The sequence below is a fragment of the Oryctolagus cuniculus genome, chromosome 18 (genome assembly GCF_964237555.1).
Source record: "Oryctolagus cuniculus chromosome 18, mOryCun1.1, whole genome shotgun sequence".
Classification (NCBI taxonomy): Eukaryota; Metazoa; Chordata; class Mammalia; order Lagomorpha; family Leporidae; genus Oryctolagus; species Oryctolagus cuniculus.
This window is the reverse complement of record NC_091449.1, coordinates 12,285,080-12,301,521: the sequence shown is the minus strand read 5'-3', so window position 1 is coordinate 12,301,521 and position 16,442 is coordinate 12,285,080. Positions and strand designations below refer to the sequence as shown.

Sequence of the window (16,442 nt, the reverse complement as noted above, 5' to 3'; positions counted from 1 at the left end):
CGGGAGCCGCTGCTGTCTCCCCGCAGGAAGTGACTGTCACGTCTCTAGGGGTCCCCTTACACTTCTTAAAACCCCCAGCTCCTTATCAGGGGCTCGGAGGCCATCACGTGACCCGCCCTCGCCCACCCTCTGTATCCACTGTCTCAGCTCCGCTTCCCGCACACAGTCTTTGATCTCGCTGTTCCTCTGATCTGCACACAGCTAGCTGCTCGGGGGCTCTCCACGTCTTGGCACAGACCTCAGTCTGAGGGTAACAGCACCTCCACTCGTGAGTGAGGCTGTCGAGGAGTCCGGGGTGCTCACGGGTGGGTGCTGGCTGCTGAGGCTGGCTTGAAGTGTACCCGGGGCTTCCCTGTCCCACCTGCTCCTGTTCGAAGTGTTCTGTCCCATGGCTGTCCTACCGGCGCGTCCCCCTCTGTGGCGTTCTGGCTCGGTCAGTCTGTGCTGAGGTCTGTTTCCCGCGGGAAAGCCTCGCGGTTCACTCTGGTCCTTAGTGCCCAGCGCGGGACCAGACTTCAGATCAGTGCTTAGCTCTCGCGACAGCTAACCCTTGCCTGATTCACGGTGGAGTTAGAATACAGTAACACGCGCAGCAACCCGGTGCCGAGAGAGCTCTGGCCTGATACAGAGGGGATGGGGAGGCGGGAGGGGCGTGGGGCAGGGCAGGGCCAGGGAGGGTGACAGGGTGATGGGGGTGGAGGTGGGGCCAGGGGAGGGCCAGGCCCTGGGGGATGGGCTGAGGTAGCTCAGTAGTTATTAAAGAATTGAGACTTTGAGACTGTTTGGCTAAAGAAGTGGCAAGGAAAAACCCACGTTTCCCGGGTGGGTGAGGTGCGCTGGCCAGGTCAGTGCACAGAAACCATCCCACCCCTCCCCCACTTGAACTCCCCTCCCAGGGACAGACACAGCCACCGACACTGGTTCTCTCCTCAGTTTAATGGTGGTTAGTGGGATTGCCAAACCCCCTCCCCAATCCCCTCCCTGCCCCGTACAAAATGTGTGGTTTTCTTTTTTTTTTTTTTTAAACAAGAAAAAGGGGGCCAAAGCCAGGAATAGGGGGAGGGGGTTGCAATCTGATATTTTCATACAGATTTTTGATTTTTTTAATATATTATATATAAAACCATAGAGACCATGTATCCCCCCGCCCCCAAACTCCTTTCCCCCTCCCCGGGGGGCCTGGAGGAGAGATGGGAAGGCCCCCCCAGGAGTGGGTGGACAGACAAATAGGGGTGGGGTAGACATGGGGGGAGGAGGCAGAGGGAAGGGGCGCCCAGGAGCCCGGGGAAGGGGCTGGAGAAAGGGGTCAGGGCCGTCTCCCCCACCGCCCCCTTCAGTTATGACACGAAGACACAGAATCCCTGCTTCCACGCCCGCCCCCCACCCTGCCCCCATCGTGCAAACATGGCTTTGCAAAGAGGTGCCCAGAGCTCTGTGGAACTCTCACAATGGCTGGCGTGGGGTCTAGGACCCCCAGAGAAATCTCTGTTCCCCTTCCCTGCCCACCCACCTTTCCCAGAATCTGACTCCCTCCCCACAAGACCTGGTTCTGTAGCCCTGGGGCCCTGGCCTTCCCCCGGTTCTCGCCCCCTACCCAATCCCTACTGCCCTCCCTGGACTTGGGGGTCTGGACCTTGGGTCCTTGCCCCCTGGGGGCCCCGGACATCTGGGCCCTCACTGGTGGCCCCTGCAGAGATCCAGGCACCCAACACCCCCATCCCTGCCCAAGCATCTGAGGTGTTAGTGGTGGGGGGAGAAGCCCACCAGCCCAGACTCTGGTAAATGTCTCTGCTGGTTCCTTGCAGCTGGCAGTGGGGGGACCCCAGCCCAGGCCCAGGCCTGGGGTGGGGGTGGGGTCAGATGAAGAACTCCTCTTTCCTCTTGTGCCCGTCGCTGCCATTGAGGAAGGCTTCTCTCGCTTCTCCCTGCTCGTCCAAGCCGCTGGCCTCGTGGGTCAGGTAGGAGCCTGGGCAGCCGACAGGTAAGTCCATGGAAGAAGGGACATGGGGACCCAGGGGTTGAGCAGGAAGAGAGACAAGACAGACAGCGGGGGGGGGGGGGGGGCGTGGGGGCACAGAGGGCGGGAATCAGGGCCCGGGGAGCCAATGGTGGTAGAGAGAGACAAGACAGACAGTGGGGAGGGAGGCGGGAGCACAGAGGGCGGGAGTCAGGGCCCGGAGCCAATGGTGGCAGAGAGAGAGAGAGAAGACAGACAGTGGGGAGGGAGGCGGGGGCACAGAGGGCGGGAGTCAGGGCCCGAGGAGCCAATGGTGGCAGAGAGGGGTGTGAAAGCAGAGTTAGGAAGACCAGGAACTCCTCGAAGACCCACCCTTATCCCCTTCGGTCTGCGGGGGGGCCCCTCTACCCCCAGGGAATCCAGTGCTTAGGATGAGGCGGGTTTTATTCAAATCCACACCCTTAACTCAGCTTTCAAGTTCCACCCTTTTTAGAGTCCAGGGCCCAAAGCCCAGCCCTCTTTGGAATTAGCCCCAGGTCTTGCTGGAGTTTGAATTCTGGGTGTAGGTGCTGCCCCCTGGGTTTTAAAAATTATTTATTTGAAGGACAGAGAAGGGGGCTCCCTTCTCACGGGAGCCTGCCATGGTGGGGGACTGCCAGGTGGAAGCCAGAAGCCAGGAACTCAATCCAGTGTCCCACGTGGGTGGCAGGGACCTAAGGACTCGCGCCAACACCTGCTGCCACCCAGGATGTGCTGTAGCAGGAAGCGCGAATCCAAACCAGATATGAGATGCCCACATCCCAACCAACAGCTTACCTGCCAGGCCCAACACCTGGCTCCGCCCCCTCCCTCTGGGGAACCCGGGACTCTGGGCCCCATCCCCTTCCAAATCCACAGCCCGCCACACCCGCCGCGGAGCCCCAGCCGTGCACTCACCTTTCTGTCGGACAGAGCACCAGACCATGCCCACTAGCACACATATGATCAGAAACACAAGTAGCGCCAGGATGCCGCCCACGATGGCGTAGGGAACCGACGTCTGGGCCTCCACCACCGCGCCAGGGTCTGCCAGGACAGCGTGCAGGGCCAGGTCATTGTCCAGCCCCAGTCGCCTCCAGGCTCTTAAGCCATTCTGCACACATCCAGCCCTGCCCCTCGGAATGCCGCATCTGGCAGTGTGGCCGCCAGTTTACCATCAGAGGTAAACTCCTACGCTTATTCGCTTATTCGGTGCTCGGGGGGGGGGGGGGCATTCCACCCGTTTTGCATATTTAGCGCGTGTATCATCGCAGCAGCTCGGTTAGCTACGTGCTGCTGTCGGTCGCCCTTTTACTGATGGGAAAACTAAGGCGCAGAAAGATCAAGTGCCAGCAGAGTCAAATTTGGAGTCCGACGGGCAGCCTGGCCCCAGGTGGCTGTGCACCCTCCAAACACCTGCGCGGCCGGGGCCCCGCCCCATACACCTGCGCCCCGCCCCGCCCTCACCGTAGACCACGAGCACGTAGAGCGCCCTCGCGTGGCCGTGCTTGTTGGACGCCTCGCAGGTGTAGGTGCCGTTGTCCGCCGACACCAGGCCCGGCAGCGTGAGCGTCTCCCCCACCGCCTCGGCCCGCTCGGGCAGGGACTCATTCCCGCGGTTCCAGCGGATCTGGTTTGGCCTGGGGAGCGGGGCGAGGGGGAGCACGGTGAGCACTAGGAAGCCAGGGCCCAGCACCCAGATGTGACTTCGAAGGAACTTAGGCAGGCACCCCTCGCCCTGCAGGGACCTCCAAATAAGAGATCTGGACCTGCCCCTTCCTTCCCCAGAGGCCGTCAGTCACCGGCCCAGCTCCCACCGATCGCCAGCGCCGCGCCCCGGCCCTTCCACTGTCCCGGTGCTCTAGCCGCTGCCCCAGGACAGGGCCCAAGCTGCCTGTCTGCCCAGCCCTCCCCTCTCCAGAGCTCACCTGGGGTTCCCCGAAACAGCGCAGGTCAACACCAGCGTGTCTCCCTCCCTCACCACCGCTTGGGAGGCATGGATCCGGGCCGTGGGGGAGTCTGTGGGGAGCAGAGAGGAGGGGGAGCTGTTTCCGGATCCCCCACGCGGGGGCTAGGGCCCCTGCCGGGCGCGGATGGCCAGCGCGGGGTCCCCTGGGCACTTACACTGCACGTCCAGCACGTACTGCGTCTGCTTGCTGTGGCCCGCGGGCAGCGCCTGGTTCTGCGCCTCGCAGATGACGATGCCGCCGTCGTCCTTGCGGTCCACGCGGAACCGCACGGTGCTCGCCACGCTCCACACCTTGCCATTCTCCTGGCCGCTGCTCACGCCTGCCCGGCCAGGACCCAGTGAGGCCGGGACCCCGGTCCCGCCCTCGCGCTGGCCAGTCCCAAACTAGGCAGCTAGCCAAGCCCCGCCCTCGACCCAAGGCTCTGCCCTCCTTCATCGCCACGCCCTCTCCCACCTGTACCCTGTACACTGGCTGGTGTCCGGCAGCACCAGCGCGCTCTTCCACAAGCCCCGCCCTTCCATGCCCCGCCCCAAACCTCGCCCCGCCCCTGCTTCCCAAAGCTCCGCCCTCCTTCATCGCCCCGCCTTCTCCCAGCTGCACACTGGCTGGTGTCCGGCAGCACCAGCGCGCTCTTCCACAAGCCCCGCCCTTCCAGGCCCCGCCCCCAACCCTCGCCCCGCCCCTGCTTCCCAAAGCTCCGCCCTCCTTCATCGCCCCGCCTTCTCCCAGCTGCACACTGGCTGGTGTCGGGCAGCACCTGCAAGCTCTTCGACAAGCCCCACCCACCACAAGCCCCGCCCCTCTAGGCCCCGCCCCGGCGGCTCCGGGCCTCCGGTACCTTTGAGCTCCTTGCGGTCGCGGTACCACCGCAGAACGGCTGCCGGGCGGGACCGCGGCACCAGGCAGCTGAGCTCCACCTCGCCGCCCTCCACCGCTTGCTCTCGCACCTCCACCACAGGGTTCTCCGGGGCCACTGTCGCGGGGCAGAAGGGGGCAAGAGACGCGCCCTTGGGCCCCAAGCAGCCAGGGTGCAGGGCCCGGTGGAGCACCCGTGCCAGTGGCCCGCACGGTGGGCTCCATTTGCCGGAGCCGGCTGTCCGGTGCTCCCGGCGAGGGGGCGGCCGTTACCTAGCACGGTGAGCGTGGCGATCTGGTGGTGCGTGTCCTCCGTGTACAGCTGGCAGAAGTAACCGCCCTCGTCCTCCAGGCGCGCGTCCGACAGCCGGATCCGCACCCGGCGCGGGGAGAACTCCTCAAGCTGGAAGCGCTCGTCCTTCAGGGCTAGGGTGAGGGGGGCGTTAGCCCAGGGGTCCAGATCTAGCCCTCCTCCCTCAGACCCAGGGTCCGGGCTTAGCTCCTCCTCCCTCAGACCCAGGGTCTGGGCTTAGCTCCTCCTCCCTCAGACCCAGGGTCCGGGCCACCCCCCTCTCTCACACCCAGGGGTCTAGACCACCCCCCCTCCCTCAGACCCAGGGTCCGGGCTCAGCTCCTCCTCCCTCAGACCCAGAGGTCTAGACCCAGCCCCTCCTCCCTCAGACCCAGGGTCCAGGTTTAGCTCCTCCTCCCTCAGACCCAGAGGTCCAGACCCAGCCCCTCCTCCCTCACACCCAGGGTTCCAGGCCCCGGCCCCTCCTCCCTCACACCCAGGGTCCAGGTTTAGCTCCTCCTGCCACACACCCAGGGGTCCAGACCCCAGCCCTTCCTCCCTCAGACCCAAGGTTCCAGGCCCCCAGCCCCTCCTCCCTCAGACCCAGGGTCCAGGCCCCCAGCCCTCCCCCCTCAGACCCAGAGTCCAGGCCCCCAGCCCTCCCCCGTCAGACCCAGGGTCCAGGCCCAGCCCCTCCTCCCTCAGACCCGGGTCCAGACACAGAGGTCCAGCCCAAGGCCGGCCTCCTTCAGGACTCTCGCTCCGCCTCAGCACTCACCGCGGGTGCCGTTGAAGAACAGTGTCTGCCGGGCTGGGTTCTGGATGACGACTATGGAGCCATCGTACTGGTGCAGGCGGCAGGTGATCTCAGCCACGCCCCCCTCGGCCACCGTCACGTTCTCCGTCTGTACTTCCTGCCCCGCCCCTGGACCAGGGCACAGACAGGAGAGGTGTGGGGCAGGTGTGAGTCAGTCTTTCCGCTCTCCCGCCTCCTCTCCCTCCCCTCTTTCTCCCTTAGATCCTCGCTGGCGACGAGTCCCGTGGGCTACACGAAGATCGGCCGTCCACTCAAGTGGAGACCCCAGGGCTTGTGCTGCGGCGGGGGCAGCCCAGGGCACGGTGGCAGCCCAGAGGAAGGGGAGACTAGCACTGCCGGAGAGCCGGGTGGTCAGAGGAGGCCCTGGAAGAAGGCTGATCCTAGTCTTAGAGTGGACAGAAGTGCAGGAGGCACGCGGCCTGCCATGTGTTCACCAAACCCAGCTTTCACACCCGGCACTTACTGCAGCCTGTCCCAGACACACCCTTTGCAAGCGTCCCCTGCGGCCCCCGGCGTCCGTCCGGGCAGGCCCTGTAACTTGTACCTGACCCCCACCACAGAATATGCTAGAAGGGATACACTAGGACTAACAAAGCCTGAAGAGGCGTGGTGGCTCCCCCCTGCACGCTCTGCTGCCATGTTGGGTGACAGTGCCCAGAGCAGCCTCTCTCTCAGGTGGGAGACCACGTGGAGACCCAGCCAGCCGCCAGCCGTGTGAGCGAGGCCACCCCGGGTCACCCAGCCCAGCTCATCACCGGGTGCCTGGGGCCACACGAGTGACCACAGCCGAAACCAGAAGATCCGCTCACACTTCTGACACCCCCATCATGAACACGTATGAACACCCCATCATGAACATGTATGTACCCCCATCATGAACATGTATGTACCCCTGTCATGGACACGTATGGACCCCCATCATGAAACATATGAACACACCCCATCATGAACACGTATGGACCCCTGTCATGAACACGTATGGACCCCCTGTCATGAACACGTATGGACCCCTGTCATGAACAAATATGGACCCCCATCATGGACACGTATGGACCCCCGTCATGGACACGTATGAACACCCCGTCATGGACATGTATGGACCCCCGTCATGAACACGTATGGACACCGTCATGAACACATATGGACCCCCGTCATGGACACGTATGGACCCCCGTCATGGACACGTATGAACACCCCGTCATGGACATGTATGCGCCCCCGTCATGAACACGTATGGACCCCTGTCATGAACACGTATGGACCCCCTGTCATGAACACGTATGGACCCCTGTCATGAACACATATGGACCCCCATCATGGACACGTATGGACCCCCGTCATGGACACAGATGGCGATGCTTGTTTAAGGCACTAACTTTTGTCATGGTGGGGAGGTCCTGTCCTGTCCACGGTTCCCCCTCTAAAGTTAACTGATCCAGTACGCAGCCAGACTCTACTTCCCAGCATGCTTTGTAGTTTTGGGGGCCAGGTGACCGAGAGCAGGGGAAGCAGCCTGGCCCACCTGCCTCACAGCCCTGCGCGCTGGCCAAGGGGACAGGACTCCCAGGAGCCGGGAGGCGGGCAGCATCACACACAGGAAGGGGTGCGGGCCCCCGGCTGAGCGGTCCCTGCCACCTGGCTGTCTAGGACTGTGGCACAGGGAAGAAAGGACTTTGTGGCAAAGTCGCCGGGATTTCAGGACTGCTTGTGGGAGCAGTTCCCCCACTGGCTTCAGCTGACCGAGGAGCGAGCTTTCCTCCACGCCAGCCGGGCAGAGCCCAGAGCAAGGCTGAGAGGTGTCAGGACCATCACCGCTGCTCACCACCACCACACAGCGGGGGCTTCCCAGAGGTCCTGGTTAGCACCCAGCTGAGAAAACTGAGCTTGGGGCTCAAACAGTTTTGCAACAAAGTGATCTTTTAATTCCACAATTTTCCCATGAAGGTAGAACCACACACACACACACACACACACACACACACACACCTTCCATCCTTTGGTTCACTCCCCAAATGGCTGCAACCACCAGGTCTGGACCGGGCTGAAGCCAGGAGCCAGGAACTCCATCCGGGTCTCCCACATGATTGGCAGGGCCCCAAGCACTCGGCCCTCTTCTGCCGCCTTCCCAGGTGCATTAGCAGGGAGCTGGATGGGAAGCAGAGCAGCCGGGACATAGGATGCCTGTGTCGCAGGCAGTGGCTCAAGCCCCGGCTGGGCCACAGTGCCGGCCCCTGTGTGAGCTTTCTGAAGCTCCCTCCTATTGGGGACGAGCTGAGTGCTGAGCTAAGGGCACCACCTATATAATTTCCACTTAATCCCCTCAATACCCACATAAGGCAAACACTACTACCAACCCCTGGGTGTTTTCTTTTCCAATCTTGGTTTAAAAATTTTTTTTTTATTTTACTTATTTGGTAGACAGAGACCAGGAGAGGAGGGGGTGGGGGACGCTCTCACCCGCTGGTTCACTCACTGAATGCCCGCAACAGCAGGGGCTGGGAGCCGAGCGAGCAATCCCGGTCTGCCATGCGGGTGAACAAGTGAAGCCACCATCTGCTGCCTCCCAGCGATCCCCAATACTCAGGGGAGAAATCGGCCCGGAGGGATGACGTGACTTGCTCCAGGTCACGGCCAAGAGGCAGAGTCGGGATGTGCATCCAGATCTCCCTGACCCTGTATCCCGCCCCCGCACACAGCCCTGGCCCAGGTGATGTAGGACATGCCGGGGACGCCTCTCCATTGCCAGCTAGGAGACCGGACGCTGTCCTCATGGCCAGTGAGGTTTTGAAGCAGGAAAAGGCTGCGTGTTTGTCTTTTTTATTTTTTTATTTTATTTATTTTTTTGACAGGCAGAGTGGACAGTGAGAGAGAGACAGAGAGAAAGGTCTTCCTTTGCCGTTGGTTCACCCTCCAATGGCCGCCGCGGCCGGCGCGCTGCGGCCGGCGCACCGCGCTGATCTGATGGCAGGAGCCAGGTGCTTCTCCTGGTCTCCCATGCAGGTGCAGGGCCCAAGCACTTGGGCCATCCTCCACTGCACTCCCTGGCCACAGCAGAGAGCTGGACTGGAAGAGGGGCAACTGGGACAGAATCCGGCGCCCCAACCGAGACTAGAACCTGGTGTGCCGGCGCCACAAGGTAGAGGATTAGCCTAGTGAGCCGCGGCGCCGGCCTCGTGTTTGTCTTTAAACGCTGGGCAAGGACCCCACAGTTCTGATTTTGTGTCTACAGGTTTCATTCATTCAACCAGTTCCCGAGGAGTGGGTAGATTTCCAGGGGCTGGGTATCCAGATGAAGCCTCCACCCCAGAAAGCCTATAAGATTTATGGGGCGGGCCAGCGCCGTGGCTCACTTGGTTAATCCTCTGCCTGCGGTGCCAGCATCCCATATGGACGGCGGTTCTAGTCCTGGTTGCTCCTCTTCCAGTCCAGCTCTCTGCTGTGGCCCGGGAGTGCAGCGGAGGATGGCCCAAGTGCTTGGGCCCTGCACCCGCATGGGAGACCAGGAGGAGGCACCTGGCTCCTGGCTTCAGCTCTGGCCGTAGCTGCCATTTAGGGAGTGAACCAACGGAAGGAAGACCTTTCTCTCTGTCTCTCCCTCTCACTGTCTGTAACTCTACCTGTCAAATTAATAAATGAATAAATATATAAAATCTTTTAAAAAAGATTTATGGGGCGATGGACACTAGCCACTGCACTGGCCCCTCCAACGCATTGCCCACCCCATCCGGAGGACAGTTCCCTAACTGGAGACTGAGGGCTAGGAAGCATTAATCTCAGGGAGGGCGGCGGCAGCTGCCAACCTCCTTGCCCAACCTCTGTTCTTTTCTTTCTCCTCGGTCAAAGAACCACGACTGCATTTTACAGTTACCCTACATCCCGCACAAAGAGCAGCTGGGCGAGGCCAGGGGGCAGAGTTTTGTCCAGTGGCATAGAAGCCAAAGTGCCACGTGGTCACTAGAGGGGGATTTCCTAGCACTCCCTGGAACTATGATGCGAGGCGCGGAGTTCTGGCAGCCACCTTGGATCATAAGGATACAGGCAGTAGGGATGGTGAACCCAGGAGCTGGAGGTGCCTGTGTCAAAGAAGGAAGACGGGCAGCTGCCGTAAGAGCCCCAAATCCCTGCCTCTGCTGGAATCAACAAGTGTGCAGGGAGACTTCAGAAACTCCAGAAAAGTGAAGGAAAACCTTGGTTTATTCTGGTGCAAAAAAATTAAAACCCACGCAGAGTTGTTTCATGATCCGCATCTTCCATGAACTTTCTGAACGCGTGCGATCACTCTCTGAGGTCGATCTAGCGCCCCCTGGAATATCAAGCGCAACATATCCAATCCTCCTTTTCCTGCCTAAGTTTTCTCAGCTCCACACGGGTCACGGGGTCGGTGCCCGGCGAGGCAGCTGAGCTCCGTGCAGGATGCTACCTGCATGTAAGTCTGGGAGCTGCTCCTCATCCCAGCTTCCTGCTGACGTGCGCCCTGGAGGCCAGGTGCTAGCTCAGGCAGATGGGTCCCTGTCGCCCCGTGTGGGAGACCCAGATTGGGTTCCCTGCTCCTGCCTTCAGCCTGACCCAGCCCCAGCCATTGCAGGCATCTGAGGGATGAACTAATGGATAAGAGAGCTCTCTAGGACTCTGGCTTTCTGTGCCTTTCATATAAAAAAAATACCAGACCGGTGCTGTGATGCAGTAGGTTAAGTAAGCACCGCCTGCCAATATGGGCACCGGTTCAGTTCCCGGCTGCTCCGCTTCTGATCCAGCTCCCAGATTGGATAATAAACACATAAAAAAAAAAAAAAGCAAAAATGTCACAACCACCCGTTCAATTGCTCAGGTCAAAAATCTAGAAATCACCCAAGTTCTCTCTTTCCTTCCACCCCACTGTCCATCGCATCGGCAGGGTCTGTCCATCTTAGCCCACGTCCACTCACCTCTGCTCGCCTCCCCGGCTGTCACCCTCACCCTACGCCAGCCACCTCGCACCCAACCCTTCAGAGTCCACTCCTGGGTCTCTCTGCACCCACGCCTGCTCCTCCAAGTCCTTACTCCACCCAGCAGCCCCAGGGATCTTTTGAAAAGGGCAAATCAAATCACGCCACCTCCCCTCCTAACTCCCAGCCCCACCAAAGGCTGCTCATGACATTAAAAAGTGCGCGTGGCGCGGACGCTGTCAGACCTCAGTTCCGAGCTCTCTCATGCCCCCACTTCGTCCCGGTCTCACTGCTGGGCACGGCCCCCAGAGACGCACTGGGCTTGTTCCCACCTCAGGACCTTTGCACCTGCCCTTCTCACTACGTGCCCCTCCCCCCGTCATCCCAGGGCTGTGTCCTGATCTCATCCGGGTCTCTGAACATAGACACCTCCTCAGGGAGGTCCTCCCTCACTCCCCACCCCTTCAGCCCCAAAACATTTCCTATCTCCCCAGAAAGGCCGTGGAGAAGCTCTGCTGCGCTGTTGTCTGTCTGCCCTCCCTCTCCAGACCACGCACTCCGGAAAGGCATGGGGGTCACCGCTGCTGCACCCCGGTGTCTACACCACGCCAGGCAGGATCTCACTTCACCTTTGGGCCCGCATTCATGGACCGATCCCATCTGTGTGGACTCGGGGTTGCGTGTCCTCACCTTTCTGTGCCTCCATCATCCCACCTGTAAAATGTGGAGGTTGCCCATGCCCACCCACGAGGGAGCAGCCGGGACCTGCAGCTCAGGGAGCCCCGTCCGCGTGGCTGGGGCTCGGACAAGCCCCAGGCACACGCTCACGCACGTGCAATCTGCCCTGCACGTTCCAGCTCCTTCCGCAATGTCTGGAAGCCTGGGCACGGACCCTGGATCTCAGGGCTGGCCCCACGCTAGCCCCCCATTTCACAGATGTGGAGAACAAGGCTCAGGGGCCCCAGACCAGTCAGGGGCAAACGTCATCATCTCCCAGGAGCCATCCAGATCCGTCCCCCCCCAATTTATGCCCTGCCGTCTGCCTGAGGGTGCACATGGGGTGAGGGTGGGGGGCTTTTGTCTTGCTCCCTCCCCCTCCCAAGGAGTCAGCAAGCAACAGCGGCTGTGCCTGGAATATTAATGTCTCAGGAGCTTTTGTTTCGGGGGTTGGGGGGTGGTGGGGGCGGGACTTTCTGGTCAGAGAGGGGTTGAGCTTTGGGGACTGGGGCGCTGGCCCTTTAAACCGTATTGACCGCCAGGAGCCGTCATGGGGATGGTGCCTGGGAAAAAGGGACGGGGAAGGTGTCCAGGAGAGGGGCTGAGCAGGTGATGCGTGGAGACCCGGGAGCCTGCACCCTCCGCCCCCAGACCCAGGGATGCAGCCACTTCCCGCCTCGGGACCCGCGAGCCCAGCCCCCTAACCCCCTCCTCAAGCAGGCTGCAGGGGTCTGGGCTCTCAGCATCCTCTGCCTTCCAATCCAGGAGTCTGAGCCCCCGGCCTTCTCCCCCCTGAGACGCGGGAGCCTGCCTGGGTTTCCAGCCCCCTCCTCCTTCAGGAGCCAGGGGTCCAGAGCACACAGCTGGTGGATGTTTCCACGGAGACTGAGCGGGGTGGGGGAGCACTTCCTGGGTCCTGAGTCAGCGAATACCCAAGGGAGTCTCAAGGTCACGGCTGCGGGAAGGTCACAGTCACCCCCTGTGTGCTGGCTCCCCAGGGGGCTCCTGGCATCCTGCCTCTGTTCCCCCTCCTCCCCAGGGAGGTGGTACATCCCTGCATCTTGACCGAACCCCCCCGCAGCCCCCCACCAATGGCGGAGTCCGAGCATCCTTGCACAAAGCGTCAATTCTTCCCCAGCTCAGCTCAGCCTTGTGAAGGCGCCTGTATTCGCAGGACCTAGGCGGCAGGGTCCCAGCCCCCTCCTTTGGAAACCTGGAGTTGGACAACACTCCCCCCAGCCCCTTCCTCTCCCAGGACCCCCACCCATCCTCAAGACCTGGGAGTAAACACTCCCAGCCCCTCCTCCCTCAGACCCAGGGCTCCAGGCCCCCAGCGCCTCCTCCCTCAGACCCATTGGTCCAGGCCCCCAGTCCTTCTCCTCCTCTAAGTCCATAGCCCTCGGCCCCAGAACCACAGAGCTGCCCTGTTCAGCCCTGGGGCCCCCTCCCAGCTGGGGGCCCAGGCACCAGGTGGGGGCGTTGGGGTGAGTCAGCAGCTTCGCACACACACAAAGTCTTCCCTGTGGCCCCCACATTCCTGGGATACTCGGGACTCCCCGGATGCCAGGTCTCAGGCCCAGCCAAGGGGAGGGCAGCTCAGAGAGGCTGTCCCTGGGTGCAGGGTCGAGGGGACACATTCCCGCTTGCGGAGGGTGCGAGCTTGCCCTGAGCTCCTACTGTCCGTTCCCCCACCGCCCTTGCCCACCATGCACCCCCTCCCCTGGAAGGCCAGCGCTGGGCCCACCCCCTTGCCCTCTGGGTTCCTGGGGAAGAGCCGGGGTGCGTGGTTCCTACAAGCCTGCGGTCCGCGCCGGCAGCAGCCAGTGGGTGCTTGGGTCCTGGTGCCACAGGCCCTTGGATGCTGGCAGGTCTGGCCATCTCCAGCTCCCCCCACCCAGAAAGAGAAAGCTGCCTTTGTGTTCCCCAAGACGGGGACAGGCCAGGCTCGCACGACATTCACCCAGCCCCGGGCCCAGCCCTGCTGCTGCCGAGGGCTCGGAATCCACCGCAGACCCTGACCCCCACCCCCGGGCTCTGGGGCTCAGGCCGGGTGGGCGGGGGTCAGCGACAGAATCTTCACAAGACCTGTTCTTGGGGTGGCTCATGACCGGGGGTGGGGGGACCCCCTGTTCTCAGAGTGGCTGAGAACTTCCATGGCGGCGGGGTGGGGGTGGGGAAGGAGTGAGTCACCCTGGGAGGAAGACTTGATCTCAATGAACAAACTCCCACCATAGCCCCCCGCCCGTCTCCTCCCCATCCTTGCGTCTGTCTGTCTGTCCCCTCTGCTCCTTTCTGTCCTGCTCAGTTCCCGGCCCACCCAGGGATCTCTGGGGCCTTCTCACTTCCGCTCCTCGCCCACCCCAGACCCTTCTTCCTCTTGGCGGGGGTCCCAGCATCCTCTGCCGGTGTCCTGGGTGCACCCGTGCACCCTGCAGCAAGGGATACATTTTGGAGCGCAACGCACCCCATCTCCCACCGGCTGGGCAAGACCAGAGAGGAAGGCCCTGAAATGCGGAGGCCAAGGCCATTCGGAAGTATCCGGCGAGCAGAGGCCGCTGTGCTCAGCCACTCGGAGGCCATGTGCTACAGCTCCACGGGAGGGGACGGGGTGGGGACGGATGGCACAGGAGAGGGCCAGGCCAGGCTGCGACCCAGCTCCTGAGCTCCCAGGATGCCAAGTGCGCTCTCCACCTGCGACACCCACGCCATTGAATCCAGAGAAAGTTTACCGAGAGGATTTAGGATGGCAGGAAGTGCTGAGACTAAAATCAAACAAGGGACGAGGCCGGAGAGCTGCCTGCCCGAAGTGGCGGAGGGAGGGAGCCTCTAGCCAGGGCTGGTGGTCACCTTAGCCTACGTACGTCCTGCTTCTGAGGCCCCGAGTTCCCATGATGCTCTGCTGTCAAGATTCCAGATGGCAGACCTGGGAATCCGAGGGCTGGAGATGTCAGAATTTGAAAGGCGCCGAGGCGCTAGGATGCTAACACCGCTAGCACTGGAACGAGGTGTTAAGACGCCAAAGACTCCAGGAGTCTAGAATCCTAATGACGCAGATGCTCTAAGACACCCTCAGGTTTGCTGTTTACTGGATTCATTGGATGCTATGAGCCTGGTTCTCAGCCTCAAAAAAAAAAAAAAAAATCACAAAGAAAAACAAAATTTGGTCCGTGGCTCAGGCACCCAGGCTCTCATCTGGGAAACCGTGGCAGCTGCTGCAAAGAGACGGCAATGCTGAAAGTTCCAAATCAGAGGCAGGAAGAGGGGCAGAGAGCCCGAGCGAGCGAGCCAGCGAGCAGCTCAGCTCCCCCCCCCGGGGGGGGGCGGAGGCCCCGGCCCCAACCCCACGGGTGTCCTCAACTTGCTAGAAACCCCGCAGCGCTGAGCTGCCCTTCTCCCCGGGGGTCACTGAGTTCACCAGCCTCACTTTACACAAAGGAAAGCTGAAGCCTGCAGAGGGGGGGTTGTCCCCGGCTGCTGGGGCAAAGGCACGAGGCGGAACTGAAGCCCAGGCCCCCAGCCCCTGCCGCCTGGGTACCACTCCTCTCCCCTACCTCCACAGAGCCTCCTGCCCACCTCATGGTGCCCAGCTACCTCCCAACGCGGACTTGGCCCCTCTGCGAGGGGGTGACCCGGGGCAGGCTGGACACACACAGTGTGAGTGTGTGGGTGACATTTGCTGACCTTGTCCCCGGCCTCAGGGTCACCCCGTCTTGGGGGTCTCCAATTCCTCACGGTGTGGGATCAGGGGGTGTGAAGCGCTCCCTGGGTGTCCTGGAGGGGGCTTCTAAGTCCTGGCCTGGGCACGTGCACGGGTGCCGAGGTTTGGGGATGCATCTGCTCACCCCACGTGTGTGCCCACACGTCAGGGTTCCCCAGCCCCACTCCCCCACACACATGGGGACATCCCCCTCCCCCGGGCTCCTCACCCTGCCCTGCCTGCCTCCGGGGGGCGCAGAGGGAAGCCGAGATGAGGGTTCCTGGGTGAAGGTTGTGGGGTGGAGGGAGAGGCGCAGAGGCGCTGGGACAAGAGAAGGGGCTGGGGGGGGGGGAGATGGGTGGCCGGGCAGGCTAGAGAAAGGGGTGACAATGACAGCGACGGGCAGATGGGGGGGCAGAGAAACAAGGGTGACAGACACGGACAGAGACAGAGAAGGAGGGCAGAGAAGGGTGAGCGGAGAGAATGGAGAGGGGACAGAGTGACCCGGGAGAAAGGGACGGAGACCAGGGGACAGAGGTGGGCGACAAAGACAGGACAGAGGGATGGGGGACAGGGAGGCAAGGAGAAAGGGGGACAGACAGGAGGGACAGAGGACAAGGGTAGGGGGACAAGGAGCGCGGCAGAGAGACGCACGCCAGGCAGAAGGGCAGCGGGACCGGTCCGGAGAAGGCGGGCTTGTTGAAGGGGGGGCGGTAGCGGGCCCTTTGTCCCCGCCGGGATCCAGGCCTGCGGGTGGGGGGGCTGCGGCACGGCGGCCGGGGCCCGCGCCCCCTCCCCCGCTCGCGGCTCGCGGCTCCCGGCCCGCGCTGCGCTTTGTCCCGGGGAGGGGGCCCAGCCCGGCCCCGCGCGCATTGTTCGGCCTCTGCGGCCCCGCGGCGACCGCGCTGTCACCGCGGCGCGCCCCCCGCCCTAACCCGGCCAGCAGACCCCGGCCCCCGACCCTACCTGGCCCCGCCGCGGCCGCCCACAGCAGCAGCAGCGGCCACTGGAAGCGCCGGGCCCGGCCCATGGTGCCGCCGCCGCCGCCGCCGCCGCTCGCTCCCGGCCCGGCACCTGCACCGCCCGCGCCGCCCGCCCCGCCCCCGAGCCCCGCCCCCTGCCCGCCCGGGGGCGGGGCTCCGAGGCGGGGGCGGGGCCAGGACTGGGGAGGGGCGGGGGCGGCGGCGAAGCAGC

The 16,442-nt window shown here is 62.6% G+C and overlaps 1 protein-coding gene across 3 annotated transcripts; it reads right to left on the bottom strand.

The window, feature by feature from the left end:
- Positions 1-917: 917 nt before the first annotated feature.
- CADM4 (cell adhesion molecule 4) lies at positions 918-16,366 on the bottom strand. Of its 3 annotated transcripts, none has more exons than XM_051839090.2 (9): positions 16,215-16,366; positions 5,871-6,017; positions 5,074-5,226; positions 4,784-4,918; positions 4,100-4,264; positions 3,904-3,994; positions 3,443-3,615; positions 2,894-3,022; positions 918-1,966 (listed from the first exon to the last, which is right to left on the bottom strand). In XM_051839090.2, the coding sequence occupies exons 1-9, from the start codon at positions 16,276-16,278 to the stop codon at positions 1,857-1,859; spliced, it is 1,167 nt and encodes a 388-aa protein (XP_051695050.1). In that variant the 5' UTR covers positions 16,279-16,366; the 3' UTR covers positions 918-1,856. The 3 variants fall into 3 exon arrangements, with proteins under 3 accessions (XP_051695050.1, XP_069918240.1, XP_069918239.1); XM_070062139.1 differs by lacking the exon at positions 16,215-16,366 and adding an exon at positions 11,525-11,555; XM_070062138.1 differs by lacking the exon at positions 16,215-16,366 and adding an exon at positions 11,464-11,509.
- Between the last annotated feature and the right edge of the window lie 76 nt (positions 16,367-16,442).